General features: G+C 36.7%; 1 protein-coding gene across 1 annotated transcript in view; it reads left to right on the forward strand.

Annotated features, from left to right (window-relative positions):
- The window catches only part of LOC107751987 (insulin receptor substrate 1-B-like), a 28,666-nt gene extending 23,888 nt beyond the window's left edge, over positions 1–4,778 (forward strand). Inside the window, exon 2 of the mRNA XM_016567810.1 lies at positions 3,816–4,778. Coding sequence (XP_016423296.1) covers positions 3,816–3,820 — 5 coding nt within the window. The 3' untranslated portion in view covers positions 3,821–4,778. The remainder of the gene's footprint in view (positions 1–3,815) is intronic.
- Positions 4,779–17,613: the final 12,835 nt, after the last annotated feature.

A 17,613-nucleotide genomic window follows, 5' to 3' on the forward strand; every position in this document is an offset into this window, starting at 1 on the left:
TCTATATGTGTGAAATGTCTGGCAACTCAAGTGTTAACTCATATCAGTTTCTATAAAATTTAAAAAATGTAAAAAAAACAACCAGTAAACACTTGCCTGGACAAGTCATGGAACATAGGACTTAACGTGGGGTCTTTATGTGCAATTTTGTCAAAATGAATCTGTATTTGTGATGCAACATACACTGGAATCATTTATGTTCTGTAGTCTTGTCTTTTTTGACATCATAAAGATGGTTGTGTGATTGACACATCATGCACGCTGTAGTGCACTAATTCCAGGAACAGAATTTTAGAATCTGAATTCTGGAAATGCTGAATATTACCAGTAGCTCCTCCCCCTCATTCCGGGATGCTGTGACTTCCATGAGCGGCATTTTTGAGCTGCCTCTCTTCTTCTTCTTTTTTTTTTTTCCCACGCTACGTGTTTGCACAGTCCGGCAGCTTATAATTTCACCCTCTGCAATTTTCTCCATCTCTGGTTTTCTAAGTAAAGAGGAAAGAGGCCCTAAAAATGGCCGCACTATAAAAGCGCTTGACGTCGGGGTTGCTGCGGAGATGTTAGGGGGCTTTCATGTTCCCAGCGCTGCGCTATTAGACCTGCGGCTCTCTGCTCCGCTGCTGCACAGCGCTGTATTTATAGCTGTGGTTTGTCTCAAGCCACTGCCTCTTCAGCTCTGAGCTCAGGCCTGGTCCTTCCCGTAGATTTAAACTGGGGCCTAATTGGAACCGTGGAGCTCCGTGCTGGGGCCTACTTCTCCTCAGCTCCATCACAGGGCCTACTGTCATGCTTTCTGTGTGCAATTAAAGTAAGTAATGGAAAAGTATCACAGGATTGGTTTCAGAGGTTAAGGGAGGAATTGAAGCTGTATTTGTTTTGAATGTAAATAACAAATCAGGTCAGTCGTTCCGTGTTGTAATGGCTCGTTCTCTTTCATGTATGACATCATGACGACTGCGTCCAAAGCAACGACAGCTTCAGGTAAAAGGTTTGGGAACAAAATCAGACCAGTCTAAACAAATAAGCTCACTCCGATACAGGCGAGGTTGTGTATTCCAGGGCAGAGCTGGTGTCAGAATAATGTCAGCTGGATGGAAAGAGGGTAGCGGTTTGTACAGGAATACGTACACGGATACAAACACTTGTAAACTTAGTAAAAGTGAACGTCACAGTTGACCTCATTTACTTTCTGGACTTCTGTGATAAATAAATAAAAAGATGAGGGAGTAGAGCATTCAAGATGCAAATGTACCATCAAAGTAGCGGCTCGTAAAAACATCATTCTTTTCAGTTGGTCCTTGAATGAATCTTTTGATTCAGTTCACAAAAACTGAATGATTCTGTTAACAAATTAAACTGATTCAGTTCTTGAATTCCACTTACTGACTCAATGATCCGGTCACTGCTTTTAACAGCTCGCTGGAGGGTAAATTATTAGTGAATACATTATATACACTTTTAGTCTGTTCCTATCCTAACACAAAGCCATCGTATGGCTTCAGAAAACTTGTAAAAACGTAGCATACAAGTCATATGGACTATTTTTATGATGCTTATAAGCAGTGTTGGGGGGTGACGCATTACAAGTTACATAATCAGATTACTTTTTTAAGTAACTAGTAAAGTAACGCATTACTTTTTAATTTAGAAGGAAATATCTGAGTTCCTTTTTCAATTAAGTAACGCCGGTGACTTTGTTTCCCATGTCTTGACTGACAGCTCTCATGTTGCCATGTTGAGAGAAATCGGGAGTAAGTGCAGAGGTGTTGTGCGTGCTGTGTGAACATGATGATTAAATGTCAACATGCATTTACTCATCTCACCTGCACAAAAACAGATTCAGTAGCTATTCTTCAAAATGAATAAAAACAGTGTTAAATAAGAAAAAAAAAATCTTTTGTATTTAATCCCATTTTATTAAGCAATGTCTTTGCTACTGACCTTCGATGATCTAATTCAACCATACTAAGCAAAAATGACACATTCGTGTTTCATTTTTGATATTGCTGAATAGTATTGAACGTTCTTCTCCTGCGTCATATTTACTTTTTAATTTAGAAGGAAATATCTGAGTTCCTTTTTCAATTAAGTAACGCCGGTGACTTTGTTTCCCATGTCTTGACTGACAGCTCTCATGTTGCCATGTTGAGAGAAATCGGGAGTAAGTGCAGAGGTGTTGTGCGTGCTGTGTGAACATGATGATTAAATGTCAACATGCATTTACTCATCTCACCTGCACAAAAACAGATTCAGTAGCTATTCTTCAAAATGAATAAAAACAGTGTTAAATAAGAAAAAAAAAATCTTTTGTATTTAATCCCATTTTATTAAGCAATGTCTTTGCTACTGACCTTCGATGATCTAATTCAACCATACTAAGCAAAAATGACACATTCGTGTTTCATTTTTGATATTGCTGAATAGTATTGAACGTTCTTCTCCTGCGTCATATGCTTCATGCAATTTGTTTGAGCGGCGCCTCTACTGTACAGAGGTGAATTTACATTTCCTTCAGCCTGAGGCGTATTCATTTCACTTTTGTTGTGAAAGGGCTTTTACATTTGTAAAATAACTTTTTTTATATTAAAAACAAACAAGCAAGCCCAGCCCAGATTTAAAAAGTAACTCAAAAGTAACGTAACGCATTACTTTCCAAAAATTAACGTAATAATTAGTTACTTTTTTAGGGAGTAACGCAATATTGTAATGCATTACTTTTAAAAGTAACTTTCCCCAACACTGCTTATAAGGTGTTTTTATGTCTGTCTTGAACCCTGAAAGTGCCAGTCCCCATTTATTGCAATTGCATGGAAAAGTGATCAATCTGTTGGTCAACATGGCGAATTTGCGCGACCAATTTAAACATGAGTGAAATCTGCATGGAGAACTTTTTGATGTCATTTTTTTTAATCAAATATCCAGTTTCGTATCACATTTTTAGAAATGCGCATGTCTTTTCATGTCGACTTTAAACCCCGTGTCTGAAGCCGTGACCAATCACAAGCCCAGAATTACAGCACATATGAGTGACGTCTTAATGCCGTCACCTTTTTTTTGTTTCAGAATTGATGGTGAACAGGTGTGTGTGCGCGCGCTAATGCTGACTGTCTACGTTCTGATCTTTTAATCACAGTCAGTGAGAGTGTTATATAATGAAAACAGCTCGTAGTTGTTTGTGTGCGTCTGAGTGGATTAGACGTGCGATTGAACAGGGCAGGAGTCAGGAGCGCCACTTTCGGATGAGGCTCACATACACTTGTGAATGGATAAAGGGAGGCAAACAGAAAGAGAGCAGATTGTCTGCATCAGGTCTTGCTCGCTTTCTCTCGGTGTTTGTGCCGAACGATGATGTCATAAAGCTTTTGGCTCCTCTCAGGCTGTTCAAATCTGCACATATGCTTGTGAATGGATAAAGGGAGACAAACAGAAAGAGAGCAGATTGTCTGCATCAGGTCTTGCTCGCTTTCTCTCGGTGTTTGTGCCGAACGATGATGTCATAAAGCTTTTGGCTCCTCTCAGGCTGTTCAGATCTGTGTTGAACGTTTCCAGGGAAACAATGATGCTTGTTTATCAACCGTTGGCAAGGTCAGTTACTCCTCAGGCCTGAAGGAAGGATCCAAGAAAGAGTGGTGTTTTCAAATAAACCAAGAAAGGGAGGATTTGTTTGTTTTTGTGTATGAGACGGCGCTATAGACCAGCGTGTTCCTAAAAAAGCAGATTAGCAGCGTGTTTCTACTCTAAATAGGGTTTTATTTTGTGTTGTCTGTGGCTGTTTGATCATCTGACTAACGTTCGTTTCTCCTCTTTTCCACCAGAATGAAGAGTAGAAAGCCGCCGTTTCTTCAGCATCAAGACTCAAAATCTTTCCCCATTCACCACAAGCCGGACCTCAGAAAACTGGACCTCAATAAACTCACTAACCTCATTTTCCAGAACCACATTATCACCCGGACGCTACCAAAACCATATAGACAAAACAGACCTCATAACATCACATATCCGGACCTCACAAATGCTGGATTCCATTTCCACTAACCATAAATCTCTCACAACCGGACTTTCACTGTGCGCACCTCTTCAGACATTACTGTCCAACTGTTACAGACTCGGTACAAATCGATGTGGTAAAACAGCACCTTTTGAGGTAAAAGGCAATGGTACTGCAGTAGTAGTTGTAGTTTCTCAAGCAATGTTACATTAATAATATTTATGTAAATGATGGTACCTAACTAGTACCAGACGTACAACAAATTTTTTGGTACAGGGATGCTTTACGAAGCAGCCATATTGTGTTGGGTTTGTGCGACAGTCCCCAACAGTGTTGATTGTACCCATTTCCTTCAGTACGGCCAGATATTTCCATTACATATGGGATTACACGTTGTTATACAGATCTCAATTAGACACTTTTATACACCCAGTACGAACAACCTCAAACACCCCGCCCTCACCTCAGGATTTTACGAAAGAGTTTACACACACACTGTGTTTCAGCACTGTGAGCCATGACTGACCTCATGCTGCCAAACACATTGTGATGTCTGTCAAACCCGTGTTTCATTTCATACTTGGTCACATTACAGCCCGTGCAATTGTAATAATAAGCATGAATCTCATGGAGTTTATATTGGCCTTCAAACAGAACTACACCCCCATTTTATTTATTTTTTTTTTTAGCATGAAAATCAAGAAACTATTTTTAATAATTAGTGTATATCTCATATAGAGTATATATGGCTTCCAAACAGAACTATTAAATATTTTGATACTATACCTTTTTATTTCTTTTTTTTTTTACTTCCTATTTGTATTTTTTATCACATTTTTAAAACCTTTTTTTAATTTGAAAATAATTTTGTTTTTTTTTTGTTTTTTTATATGCACAAGTGTGCTTACCGTAAATCAAATTTGACATTATTACCTGATTACCTGATGAACAATACAGTCGAGATTTTGTGAATGATGAGGGGTGGACATTTTATTTTATTTTATTATCGACACAAATGAATAGAGGCCTTACTGTCCTGGTTGGGCTCAATAAAGAGCTTATTCAAGCGATCACATTCATGGGTGTGTAAATCCCATGACTGAACTAACGTTTCTTATCAGATTGTATCACCAGTAGTTGGTCAAACTGAACAAAAAATCTTGCACTAGAATGTGCCGTAACAGTTCAGTATGATACGTCTAAACCTTGTAGTGCAAGTCGATTTTACAGGCAGCAGTACTGTTTTTTTTCATTTCGAGCATCCTGCTGTTAAGCCTTGGAAGCCAGTCAAAGTTGCTCGCAACTTTTTTTAGGCTGTTTTATTTCATTACAGTTGTATCTTTTATTTCATATGGTTTATTTTTGCTTAAAATAACTCTTGCTGGGGCGATGGTAAGCTCACAGCAACAGGTTTAAAAAAGAAAAAAAAAAACTCAATGTCTCATGTTTGCTGCTGAAATGAAACAAACAATGAACAATCTGTAAATTATTGAATATATAGAAATGTTCTTGGTTCTCTTTTAAGAGTTAAAGTATTTAACATTTCATGGTTGGTGTTTCATTATCATTTTTTTTGCCTTTAGAATCTCGACACATTTTTAAAATGTGTCCACTGTTCTTAAGTTCAATCTTTTTGTGGGGAATATTTGCTTTTATAGTAAAATGTGTAATCCAACCTTTTTGAGAGAATGGTACGGTTCTATAGAGTTTCCTTCATTTTTTAAAAGATGCGTATTAGTGTAACATGCACATCAGGGACTTCCCTTTTCCCCCCACCAACTCCGGATGGAATCGCTTTTGGATACCTGTTACACTTGTGTTTCCCTGAGCTCTGATTGGCTGTGACAGTGGTGTTCCTGAAACCTGATAGGCTGTTCTAAAGGTTGCCTGTCATTCGATAGGTTGCAGTTGTCGATTTAGCACCCTGCGGTTGTGTTATGATACAGGGTGTGGGGCATCACTCTTCCCACCATTATGTGGCCAAACCTTCAACATCTCAACCAAACTTGTTCTCCTTTGTAAATAATGTGTTGTATAAATGAAAACCGATGATTGGTGGGTATTGGACTGACCAGGGATGTTTGGTTTTATGGATGCTCAAAGCAAGCAAATGATTGGTCCTCTTGAATGAATGAATGAATGAATGAATGAATGAATGAATGAATTGAAACATGTAAACAATATGAGTGTATGTACAGAAGAATGGATGTATGCACATGTAAACAAATATGTTTGTTTTCAATTAATGAAATGACCAGCAGTAAAGAGAGGGCTGTGTAAACCCCTCCCCACCCCCCTATTTTGAAGAATGGTATCTTCTGGAACCTTGACATGTAATAAAGTAGAAGCGCTTATCTTTTCTGAACTTCTTGTTTCCTGTGCTCTTTATGGCATGCAACATTAGAGGCTATATTGTAAATATGGTATGTTGTTAAAAAACGGCAACCCATTCCATCATGATCATATTCACGATATAGTATAGCTCCGAGTGCCTTATAATATATTTAAAATGATTAATTTAATTTAATTTTTCTTAAATAATTATTTTAATATTTTATTTGTGTGTGTGTGTGTATATATATATATATATATATATATATATATATGTATAGACAACAATATGATACATTAAAAATAGATATGAAGCAGCTACCGATGTGATGCAATACGATTCACCCCTATTACAATGACGTTTCAGTGCAATACAATGCAATGGAAAAAAATATGCTATTTTTGCAATTCAATATGGTACAGATAGTTTGCTTTTATTTATTTTGGTTCAGACAGACAACAAATCATTAACTAATTTATTAAATTAAGTGCCTTCTGACTTCTAACGCCTCAGTCTGTTGTGATAATATTCACGTAGCAGGAGTGATGATGAGAGAATGCGTAGTTTAGAGAGGAGAAATCAATCTACATATAAAATATTGGTCCCTTTCTAAATAATAAAAGTATAGTGCATCTACTAATAATTAAATATAAATAAATTGTATTTACTGATGCAAATATGTTAGAAACGATGAATTCCGATGCACAGTTTTTCACAATCGATGCATCGCATCAACTTTTATGCCAATGCACCAATGCGAATCAGTGAATCTTACCATCCACAACATTTTTAGCATGTTTCTTGAGCAGCAAATCAACATAATATAGTGATTTATGATGAATCATGTGACTTGATGCTGAAAATTCAGTTTTGCTATAAAAATAGAAAATGTTATTTTAAAGTAAAATAATTTGACAGTATTACTGTTCTACTGGATTTTTGATCTAAGAAAGGCAGCCTTGATGAGCATTTTCAAAAACAATCTTACAGACCTCAAACTTTTAAATGGTGGTGGCATAGCAGTGGGTTTTTACCTATACATTCTGTCCTAGTTAGATTTTACTACGTCTTGGCTTTTTGTTTCCATAGTCAGGTACTCAACGGGAGAGTCTGGATTTGCGGCACATAGACTGGACTCTAGAGGCCTGCAACATATGGAAAGTCTTTCAGAATGTGGAGAAGGAAAGAATGACATGAGGTTGTATGTACCTCATCAATGGAGTTCTCCACAGACATTCCTTCAGCAGGAGCTCTGTGACGGGCCAGCAGCAGACAAAAGGATATCCTTACTCTGTGTGTGTGTGTGTGTTTGTGTACAGGGTCAATTTATGTGGGATTTGGAGGAACTTAGGTAGATATACACTCGAGACCTTAACCTGCTAGCTGCTGGTATTTTACCCTGATTGCATTTAGTATTTAATGAGATTGGAACATGCAGCCTGACAAAAAGTCCTGCATGAGAAGGCTGTGTCCTTGCTTTCATTGGCCCAGATTGTGAGCGCTCTCGCTAAGGATGGTGTCCTCAGATACCCCCCTTTAACTCGGTTAGCCTCAGTAAACTCGTCTGTGTGCCATTCACTGTTTCAGATTAGTGATGCACAGGTTCAGACATATTAAAGCAACTGAATGGAAGCGAAACTGATGCACTTCAAACTGATAACTGTTGCTCAATTGCTTGGTCTATGTATATTTTGTTAGTATAATCAAATAAAAGCAATTAGTTTACTTCCATTCGTTCACCTTATTCGGTATTTCAATACAAGTTTGGTATTCGCTTGTACAAAACTCACTAGGATCCAATAGGCTGATTTGGTGCTCAAAAACATTTCTGACAAAAACATCTGACAAAGGGCAATGAGCAATATTGAAACAATCAAGCCGACATGCAGTAACAAAGCAAGCTTTTAAAGTCTTTAAACCCCCCTCCTCCTCACAGACACACACACACCTGGTTTATAAAGTGTTTATAGGTAACCAGGTAGCTGACTGACAGGAATGCCAGACATGTAGTCATGGTCTCTCATTAGGCAGAGAGAATGACAGAGGTCCAATACCAGAACATGCAGACACACAATGGCTTTTATAAAGCACACATTCTCAGTGTTGTCTTTGTTGTTGGGTGGTATAATCGGATCTCTCTGCTTTGCTGTGGTAAAGTTGCATCTTCATCACAGGCATACACACTTACTTACACACACTTACTCTCCAGAATCCACAGATATAGCAGGTTTTAAAGCACTCGGAGAGCAGAGGGTCCCAGCTGTTAAACTAAACACAGTCAAAATCATCTTTCTGTTTTGCTTTATATTATCCAGCAGATAAACACAAAGCACTGGTATCAGATATCAGCTGTGTAAGTTCACACTCTCTAACGGAAAGAGTCAAGAGTCTTTGTTTTCCTGTTAGTGTGCATCCGTGTTATTTTAGTGTTATGTGCTATATAGTATTTATGAATATTTTGAAGCAGCTTTTATTTTTCAGTTTTCATTTTAATTTTAGTTCATTTTTTATTATTATTTTTATTTAGCCTTAATTTATATTTAATTAAAATGAGTTAGTAATTTTAGTCAGCTTAAAAGGATAGTTCACCCAAAATGAAAATTACCTCATGTATTACTCACCCTCAAGCCATAGATGTATATTACTTTCTTCTTTCAGACGAAAACTATCAGAGTTTTATTAAAAAATATCCTGGCTCTGCCAAGCTTTATAATGGCAGTAAATGGGGGTTGAAATTTTGAAGCCCAAAAAAGTGTGTCCATCCATCATAAAAGTACTACACACGGTTCTAGGGGGTAAATAAAGGCCTTCTGAAGCGAAGCAATGTGTTTGTGTATGACAAATATACATTTTTAAAACTTTGAAAGTCATTTACTCAAAGTAAATTATGGGGTAATTTTAATTTTTTGGGTGAACTACACCTTTAACTTATTTTAATTTACTTAACATGGCAACATTTTTTTTTTTCAAGTTTAATTTTTTCATCTTATACTTAATTTTTTTTTTCAGCTTTATTTAAATTATCAAAAATAATAGTTTTAGTTAACAAAAACAACACTGGCATAATGATTAGTGGCTATGTGCCCAATAATTTTTAGAGGGCTATTGCTAAATGCTAAAATTGCCAAATGTCACATGACATTTACAGCTCAAATGATTGGCTTAAAAAACTTGGCAGCAGAACTAAGATCCCATGTGCAAAGATGGCATATTTCAAATCACATACTGGCGTTGAGATACATGGGAATGCTAACTTGCTAATTTATGGTCATATTTACCACTTATATTTGTTTATTGAGTGTAATGTAATAATGATTCATTTAAAAAATAGAGTCCATTTAATATGCAACAGGAGGGATTCAGATATGTATGGATAAGTATGCAAAAAAACCCTAGTGGAAATTAGGAGAGCTCAGCAAGTGAAGATAAGATAAGGAAAAAAGTATAGAAGACAAAAGTACCATGGTACTACTCTGTTTTGTGTTGTTTTTTCAATGCACCATGATGCCACCAGTACAGTACCTCCTGTAAGAGAAGGAGGTGGTTGTCAGGGTGGGTTAAACTCAAGTTTGGGTGGGCCAGGACTATCCCGGGCCTCCAGGCCTGGAGGCAGGAGATATGAGTGAAGAATAAAAAGTAAGCAGAGAAAAGGTAGCGATCTGATAATCAATGAATGATGCATTGGAGGCAGAAAAGAAATGGAGAAAACAAAGACGGGAAGTGTGGAAGAAAACCACGAGGGGGAGTGTGCATGTGTACATGTATGTGTGTGTGCAGTATGTGAGGGGTTGATGTATAAAGGGGCCCCACGGCAGTCTGGGGGATAATACTCAGCAGATGTGTCCTTATCTGACTCTGAGAAGGGTAGCGCTGAACTCAAATGGAGGGGAGAACGTTTGCATGCTTGCGTCTGTCTACGACCAACTGACCGTTTCATGGTCGGGCTTCACATAATTGCACATCAGATTAAAATTCCAAAGAATTCCCAATGTGTTAATTGCTAATTAAATGTGAAAGTGGGGAAAGCCAGTTCCAGTAAGTCGGCGGGTCACCTCAGAGGCTCGACACCAAACGCACCATTAATTCAGCCAAGTATCTGGCCTCTTAAAACGCCTTTCAAGCCTGAAGGCACAACAAGTGGTCTGACAAAGTCTGTTGTGCAGCTTCTTTGACTGCCAAGTCCTACATTTTAGCTTTTTTAGGGTAAAATTATCAAAGCCCAGCGAGTCGGGTGCTTTTATCAGAGGCCAAGAGGAGATGACAAGGCTCTTGAGGTGGTAGGCCACCCTTTCATTAACAGTAAGGCCGAAACCACTGATAAACAGTCATTAAGCTTTGAGTTAGCGGCCCGATCTCTGCACTGACAGCTAGCTTGCTAGCTAGCTTTAAAAGTCAAAACGTTTGGAGCGATCGGTTTGCACTGCAGCCACATGAAACTACAATCAGACGTATTTAGAGGCAGGCCTCCGCTAGGTTTAAAGCACACTTCAATGGCGGGAACAAAAACAATTCTGGTTGGAAGCCGAGCCGTGCTGTCAAGCATTTTAAATAATTTTGATACATACAGTTGAAACAGCTGCGCACACGCCAATAATTTCGCTGCCGCTTTTCTCTGAATGGACGTTAGATGTGGTTTTGGAAGAGGAGGAGTGGGTCGCGAAGTTCCTTTCGCTCAGTGTTGTTTTCCCTCAACCCGTACGTGATCTTTGACTTAAACTTCCTTTTCTGTGTGCTTGTTTCTAAATATAGCTCGGTGAACTCGGATCCTAATCAGGCGTGTTTCGGGTACAAACAGTCCAAAAATACTGCGGCGGTCATGCGGCGCTCATCTGAAGCAGGACGCGGGACGTTTCGGGAGTAATTCAGTTTCAGCGTGTGTGACTCAGATTAGGTTAAGGGATACGCTGTAGAATGCGAGCATTCAGCTCAAGTCGTAAACACTGGATTAGTGCGTAGTCTGAATAGGTGATATGTATCACCTATCTGAGGACAGGGTTTGAGAAGACGCTTATTTGCTAGGGACGGGATGTTCTTTCACCTTTTAGGATCAGAGAAACAAAACCATCCAGCTTAATCCAAGATATCCTGTGTGAAGCTGAAGACTCATCTGACCTCAAACCCCTGCTGTATGACATTCTTCTTCTTCTTCTTTTGTGTTTAATGGCGGTTTGCAAACCAGCTTAAGGTGCATTTCCGCCACCTACTGGGATGGAGTGTGAGGCCTCGATGAATGAATATATTATATACTACTAATTAAAAAAAAAAAAAATTAACTAAATTCTTCTAATCAAATCTGTATCTCTCAGATATTTTAGAAGAAAATCATAAACCCTTAGATGTTTCTGTGCATTCTGAAATATATTCATAACTGAAATGTTTCATTATGAGGGATGAAAAGGCAACTGCACACAGGGTCATTCAAGTTTCAAGTTTTGAAAAAAATGAAACGTTGTACTGCACAATAAACTCTATGCAATTGTTTGTTTGTTTTTAAATAGAATGTAAAACAGACAATTTTTTTTTTACAAATTATATTTCTTTAATATAGCTAATATGGTATAGGAGTCATAATTCATCTATAGCCTATTGCTCTGGGCTCAAAAAAGTTCTGCGTTTCCCATTCATAATCACAGCATTCAACTTAATATAGCTAATATAAAATATTAATATTAATACTAATATGGTTCAAGTAATATAATTAGGTTTATTCGTTGGTTTGACTACAATGAGATACAACATTTTTATTCAAAGGTTGATTAAAAATGTAGAAAAAATTAACGAGTAGCTAACTGCATGCACAGGTCATGTGACATGCAGTTTTGTGCAATGATAAACATTCCAAACATTCATATGCAACTTAGTTGTCACGTGAAATGCGCACCTAGTTATTATCTTGAATTTTTTTTAAATCTCATTTTGAATCATCTCAATGGATTATGACATGGTAGTCCAAAAAAATCGATTTTGTTTTTATTTTTGTTCCGGTTCATGCATCACAAAGAAATGTACGCCGTGCTGTCTATACAAAAAAAAAAAAATGCACAATATGCGTACTAGATACTGCAGAAACACGCATGACTGAAGTCCAGTTCACAAATGAATCGTTCTTTTGAACTGGTTCTTTTTAGGGAGCTAGATGAGCTAGTTTCTTTATGGTTTCTGATGGTTCATGAAAAAAGGTGAGTTGATTAAAACTAGTACTGGTGGTATAGTGCAATGAAAAGCAGAGTAGTACCATGCTATGTGACGTCATTGTGTAATTCTGTGAACAAAATGGTGAATTGTTTTTTTTTTTAATCAGTCCTTTGATACGAACTGTGTAAAAGAACAATAGGACACAGTATGCAATTCTATACATGCAGATTACATGATTTGCTTTCTCTCAGCTTCACATTTGAAATTTCTTGCAAACCTTTTCTGATAAGGCTGTTATGTGTTTATCTTTTAGTTGGTTAAGGGTCATTGAAAGAACATTGTACTGCTGCTAATACCCGAGACCTTCTGTCCTCACAGGACTTCCTCTCTGAGCTCTGTAATGTCAAAGGATTCCTCAGCGGTTGTGAGCTATTGAGATTTACCGGGCACACAGGGTGCCGAGTCAGTTTAGGCCATGTGCACAATAAATCATCCGTGTGAATGTGTTTGTGCTGCAGTAGAAATGCCAGTGAAGTCTTTACTTAGTGAAGAACGGTTACGGCTCCATTACTGAACCTGTTAAGAATAAGATGTGACGGTATACAGTGCGTTTAATACTTTTAGGCAAGAGATCTTTTGTATCTTCCTCTATAATCAGTGATACTGTTTACAGTAAACCGATGCCCCGTTCTATTTCATATCCATGCGTGTTCACTACTTTTGCCATAAAAAGATCTTATCATATTAGTGAAATTTCAGGGCAGGAAGGACCAATGTCTGTTATCAACAATGTAAGCAATGAAGATGTCAGTTTCAAACCAAACAGCTTTATGTTGGTCAACTATATATTTATTTATTTTTGCATTTTCTGAGGAAAACTTCCATTTTGTCAGACAAAAACTATTTTACAGGTTCACTGAACTATCAAATGTAGAAAAAGTTGAAAATGCATTAAAATTTCAAGTCAATTTTAGGCCATTTAGTTTGATCACTGATGATGCACTTGAATCATTTGTGTTTTTGGTCAAAGCTTAATCATTTGTGCTTTTGCTTGTAGCTTCATAAAATTATGATTGAACCACTGATGTCACATGGACTATTTTAACGATGTCCTTAGTACTTTTCTGGGCCTTGAACGTGTCAGTTGCGTTGCTGTCTATGCAGGGTCAGGATCTTGGATTTCATCAAAAATATCTTAATTTATGTTCTGAAGATGAACGAAGGTGAATCAGGTTGCTTAAACAATGTAGCAAGTGCAGGAACTATTTTTTACCAAGGTTACCATTGTAAGGCAAGGCACGACAAGGCAAGTTTATTTATATAGCACATTTCGTACACAATGGTAATTCAAAGTGCTTTACATAAAAGAAAGTAAAATAATCATTAAAAAATAATCACAAAAATAAAACCATTTGAGTTTAAGTATTTGTTCAGCTGATTAAAAACTACCTTTTCAATAATCTTGCCTATAAAAGGAAGATTTGATATTGGTCTATAATTGCTCAAAATGGTGTTATCAAGATGCTCTTTTTCAGAAGGGGCTTAACAACTGTATGGGAAATACTTGTCTTTATGCCTGTGTTTTCATTCACTTGAATAGGATTAAATACTATTACTACCAGTATAGATATTTTTGTACTGAGATTCGCTCTTGAACAAAGAGAAATTGTCAGAGACAGAAAGAGGGGTGACTGTCACAGACAGAAGCTACTGTAACTCCTTAAGAATCCCAAGTCTCAAGACACAATAAATCACAATAGCTTACAGAAAGAGAGGGCGAGAGAAATCAAATGTCTGTAATAGAGCTAAAAACAAAATCTGCACATTCTCAACTGTTTGTTTTTGATGCATGCGTTAGTTATGTAACTCGGATAATGACTTTGGATTGAACCATAAGCTAGATTTGTTTATATTACAATATACACAGGCATAAGTAGCCACCATTAAACATTACAAAACCACAAGGGAGCATGTTGCTGCCTTTCTAGTTATGACGCAACAGAGCCGCATTATAAGTCATTGACCTGTGCCCTAGTGATGTCATTAAGATGCTTTAATTAAGCGAGGCATGAGAGTAAAATCACAGCATACGTATATGAGCGAATGTAGCATACTGTTATTCTTGGCACTATGGTTGCCGTATATCATTAGCTAGATATTACTTTAACATTGAGTCTCAGCCTTCACAGATAAACATATACACGCACACAGTGACATTTGGGATATGTTACACTGCTTTTGACATTTCATGAACTAATATACACACGCTCTCTGATAACCGTGTGTTGTATAACGGATCTGAGGTGTGGTGTGATCTACTGACCTTTGCGTTCTCTGGGTCATGATGTTAGAAAGTATACAGAGCAAACACATACAGCACTGTAGTGTGTGTTGTTGAGCGAGAGTGTAAAGTCTTTGATCTGATCACAAGCCACATTCCACACCTCAGTATGTGTGTGTGTGTGTGTGAGAGAGAGAAAGAGATGGGAATTTTAGTATAAGCGTGTGGGTGTATTTGATTGACGGCTGTGGTCAAACAGCATGAGGGTAATTTGAGTCACTGATGGGTATAAGCCAGGCCAGCAGAAGCTATGCTTTTATTATATCACACTCTCGCAAAAACACTTCAGCAAGATTTAGTTTCGTACACTGGTTAGGTTTAGTTTCATGAGATAAATCAGTATATAAATAGTAAGTAAATTGTTACAGGAAAAATATTTAGATCAGTTTTATAATACATTTTATGCACTACTATTCAAAAAAATTTTTTTAATTAATACTTTTATTCAACAAGGATGCATTAAATTGATCAAAACTTTCAGTGGAGACTGCTATAGTGTTACACATATTTATATTTCAAAATCATGTTGTTTTAAACTTCCTATTCATCAAATAATCCTGAAAAAGGTATTATGAAATAAAATTAAATAAAATTACATTTTGAAATATACTCAAATAGAAAACTGTTGTTTTAAATTATAATAATATTTCACAATATTACTATTTTTACTGTATTTTGATAAAATATATGCAGCCTTGGTGAGCATGAGCACATACGAGCACACACATGCATAATATTTATATTATTTATTTTAATTTTTATTTAGTTAATGTTTTTTTTCCTGTGCTGATTTGTTTCCTATTAAAACAGAAATTTTGGGGTGGGATATATCAAACAAGCATGTTCTTGCTGATGCTAGTGTTCTAGAGAACATTCCATTGGATTCTTTGTACACTTCTGTGAACAAGAATCATCAATATTTTGGAAAACAAAGACTGTCAATTTTACATGCGTATGTATGTGCTAAACTTCTATTTATGAAAACAAGGTCTAAACGCCACAAAACACAATCATTTTTGATTTCATTGGGTTTAAGACCCAATAATAATTAAATTTATTTTGAGACCCTACAATCAAACGTATTCTATATTCCCCTCCATGCAGTGCGTGTCTATTGCAATTCTCAGTTCAATCTCTTCTGCTCATGACAGGTAAGAAGGTGTCACGAGAACAAGAAAGAACAAGGAGGAGTTGGCACAAAGAATAGAGCAAACAAAAATGTTGCCAGAGTAATGCGGTTGACTTGAACATGGTGAATGTTTTATAGTTGTATGTAAATATATTAAAGTTATTCTTTTGTTTCAGTATGAGGGTGTCCTTGATATATTTGTTTTCTATTTACCCATGTTTCTGAATGCCATTTTCATAATAATGGATGTCATTTTTACAATTCATAATAGTTGCATTGTGTATAACTGCCATTCTATGGTATGAGGAAAACTCATTTGTGACATCCAAAATAATGTTCAACATATGTTAAAGATGTGAATCGAAATATTAAATATTAAAAAAGAAAATCCAGTCATATAAAGTATGCAAACATTTCTCTTCACTCAGTGTATAATAATTTGCCTTTGGAAAAAGAAGATTAGTGATCAAATTTTAATATTATTTTTCATACAGTATGAATGCAATGCAATGACATTTGGGTTTGTTTTCATGTTTGATCAACATCTGTGCATTTCTCAAATGCACATAACATAAAATGCACAAAAAGCAAAGCACATAAAATAAATCATTGGCTTGTTTGTAATAATTCCCTATCTTTACCTAGTTATGTTTGCTTGGTTTGGATTTGTTTTGGGACTGTGCTGTGTAATTTTATTTTGCAAAGTGGTTTCAACTCTTATTTAATCACGACCGTGGACTGTTTGATATTTTTTAATATTTTCTGTGCTAGGGAAATCTGTGGAATTATAGAGAAAACAACAAAACCCAAATTAGCGAAAATATGAAATACGCAAATGTATAAGTGGTAGCAGGGTTATTATCGTTATTATATAAAACATTTTTGTTTAGTTTAAGTTAAAGAACCAAAATTATTAAATCTAAATATACAAAAATTAAAATCTATATGGACATTATTTGACAAAAAATAACAAAAACTAATGACAAAAAAAACAACAAAAGTACTAAAGAAATTAACAAAAATAAACTGAAAACACAGAACCATTTACAGAACTAAAATGGTACATAGCAAACTTCTTAGTACTGGGCATTAAATTCAGGCATAAATCTGCAGAACATTCTGAAGAATTCTGCATATGTTTTAACTTTGTAAGCAATCTCTGTTTAATCCTTTCAAGAAAGGTATATTGAAAAGGAAATACTCAATATACTTTCTTTCTTAAACCTTAAGTGTATATGTTCTGTGAATGCAATATCAATGTGTATGTGTGTTTAAGTCCTTCGGGATGGTGGGACGATTTCCAGGACGACCGCCAGGCATGTGTTACCCCTGGCCTGCACACTTCAATAACATACACACACACACAAACACACACACACACACACACACACACACAAACGGCTGCTCTGAGTGCGGCCCCAACAGGGACAGCGGGTCTCAACATTCCACTCTTGTTACCATGACAACCTCCATGCCAACAACACAGTCCGGCTCTTTTACCCTTTAACACGTTCCTGGTGGAGACACTTCCTCCAGCACGTACACACACACACTCACATGTCCACTCAAAAACAAACTCACAGTTAGAATTCAATAAATGGACTAATACATGCAAGATCGCGACCCATGGAGGGATAGGGTCAGCAAATGACTAGAAACACAATGATTGCACTATATGTCTTTACTCA

Source organism: Sinocyclocheilus rhinocerous, unplaced genomic scaffold (genome assembly GCF_001515625.1).
Source record: "Sinocyclocheilus rhinocerous isolate Xijiao unplaced genomic scaffold, SAMN03320098_v1.1 scaffold1965, whole genome shotgun sequence".
In the NCBI taxonomy this organism is placed as follows: domain Eukaryota; kingdom Metazoa; phylum Chordata; class Actinopteri; order Cypriniformes; family Cyprinidae; genus Sinocyclocheilus; species Sinocyclocheilus rhinocerous.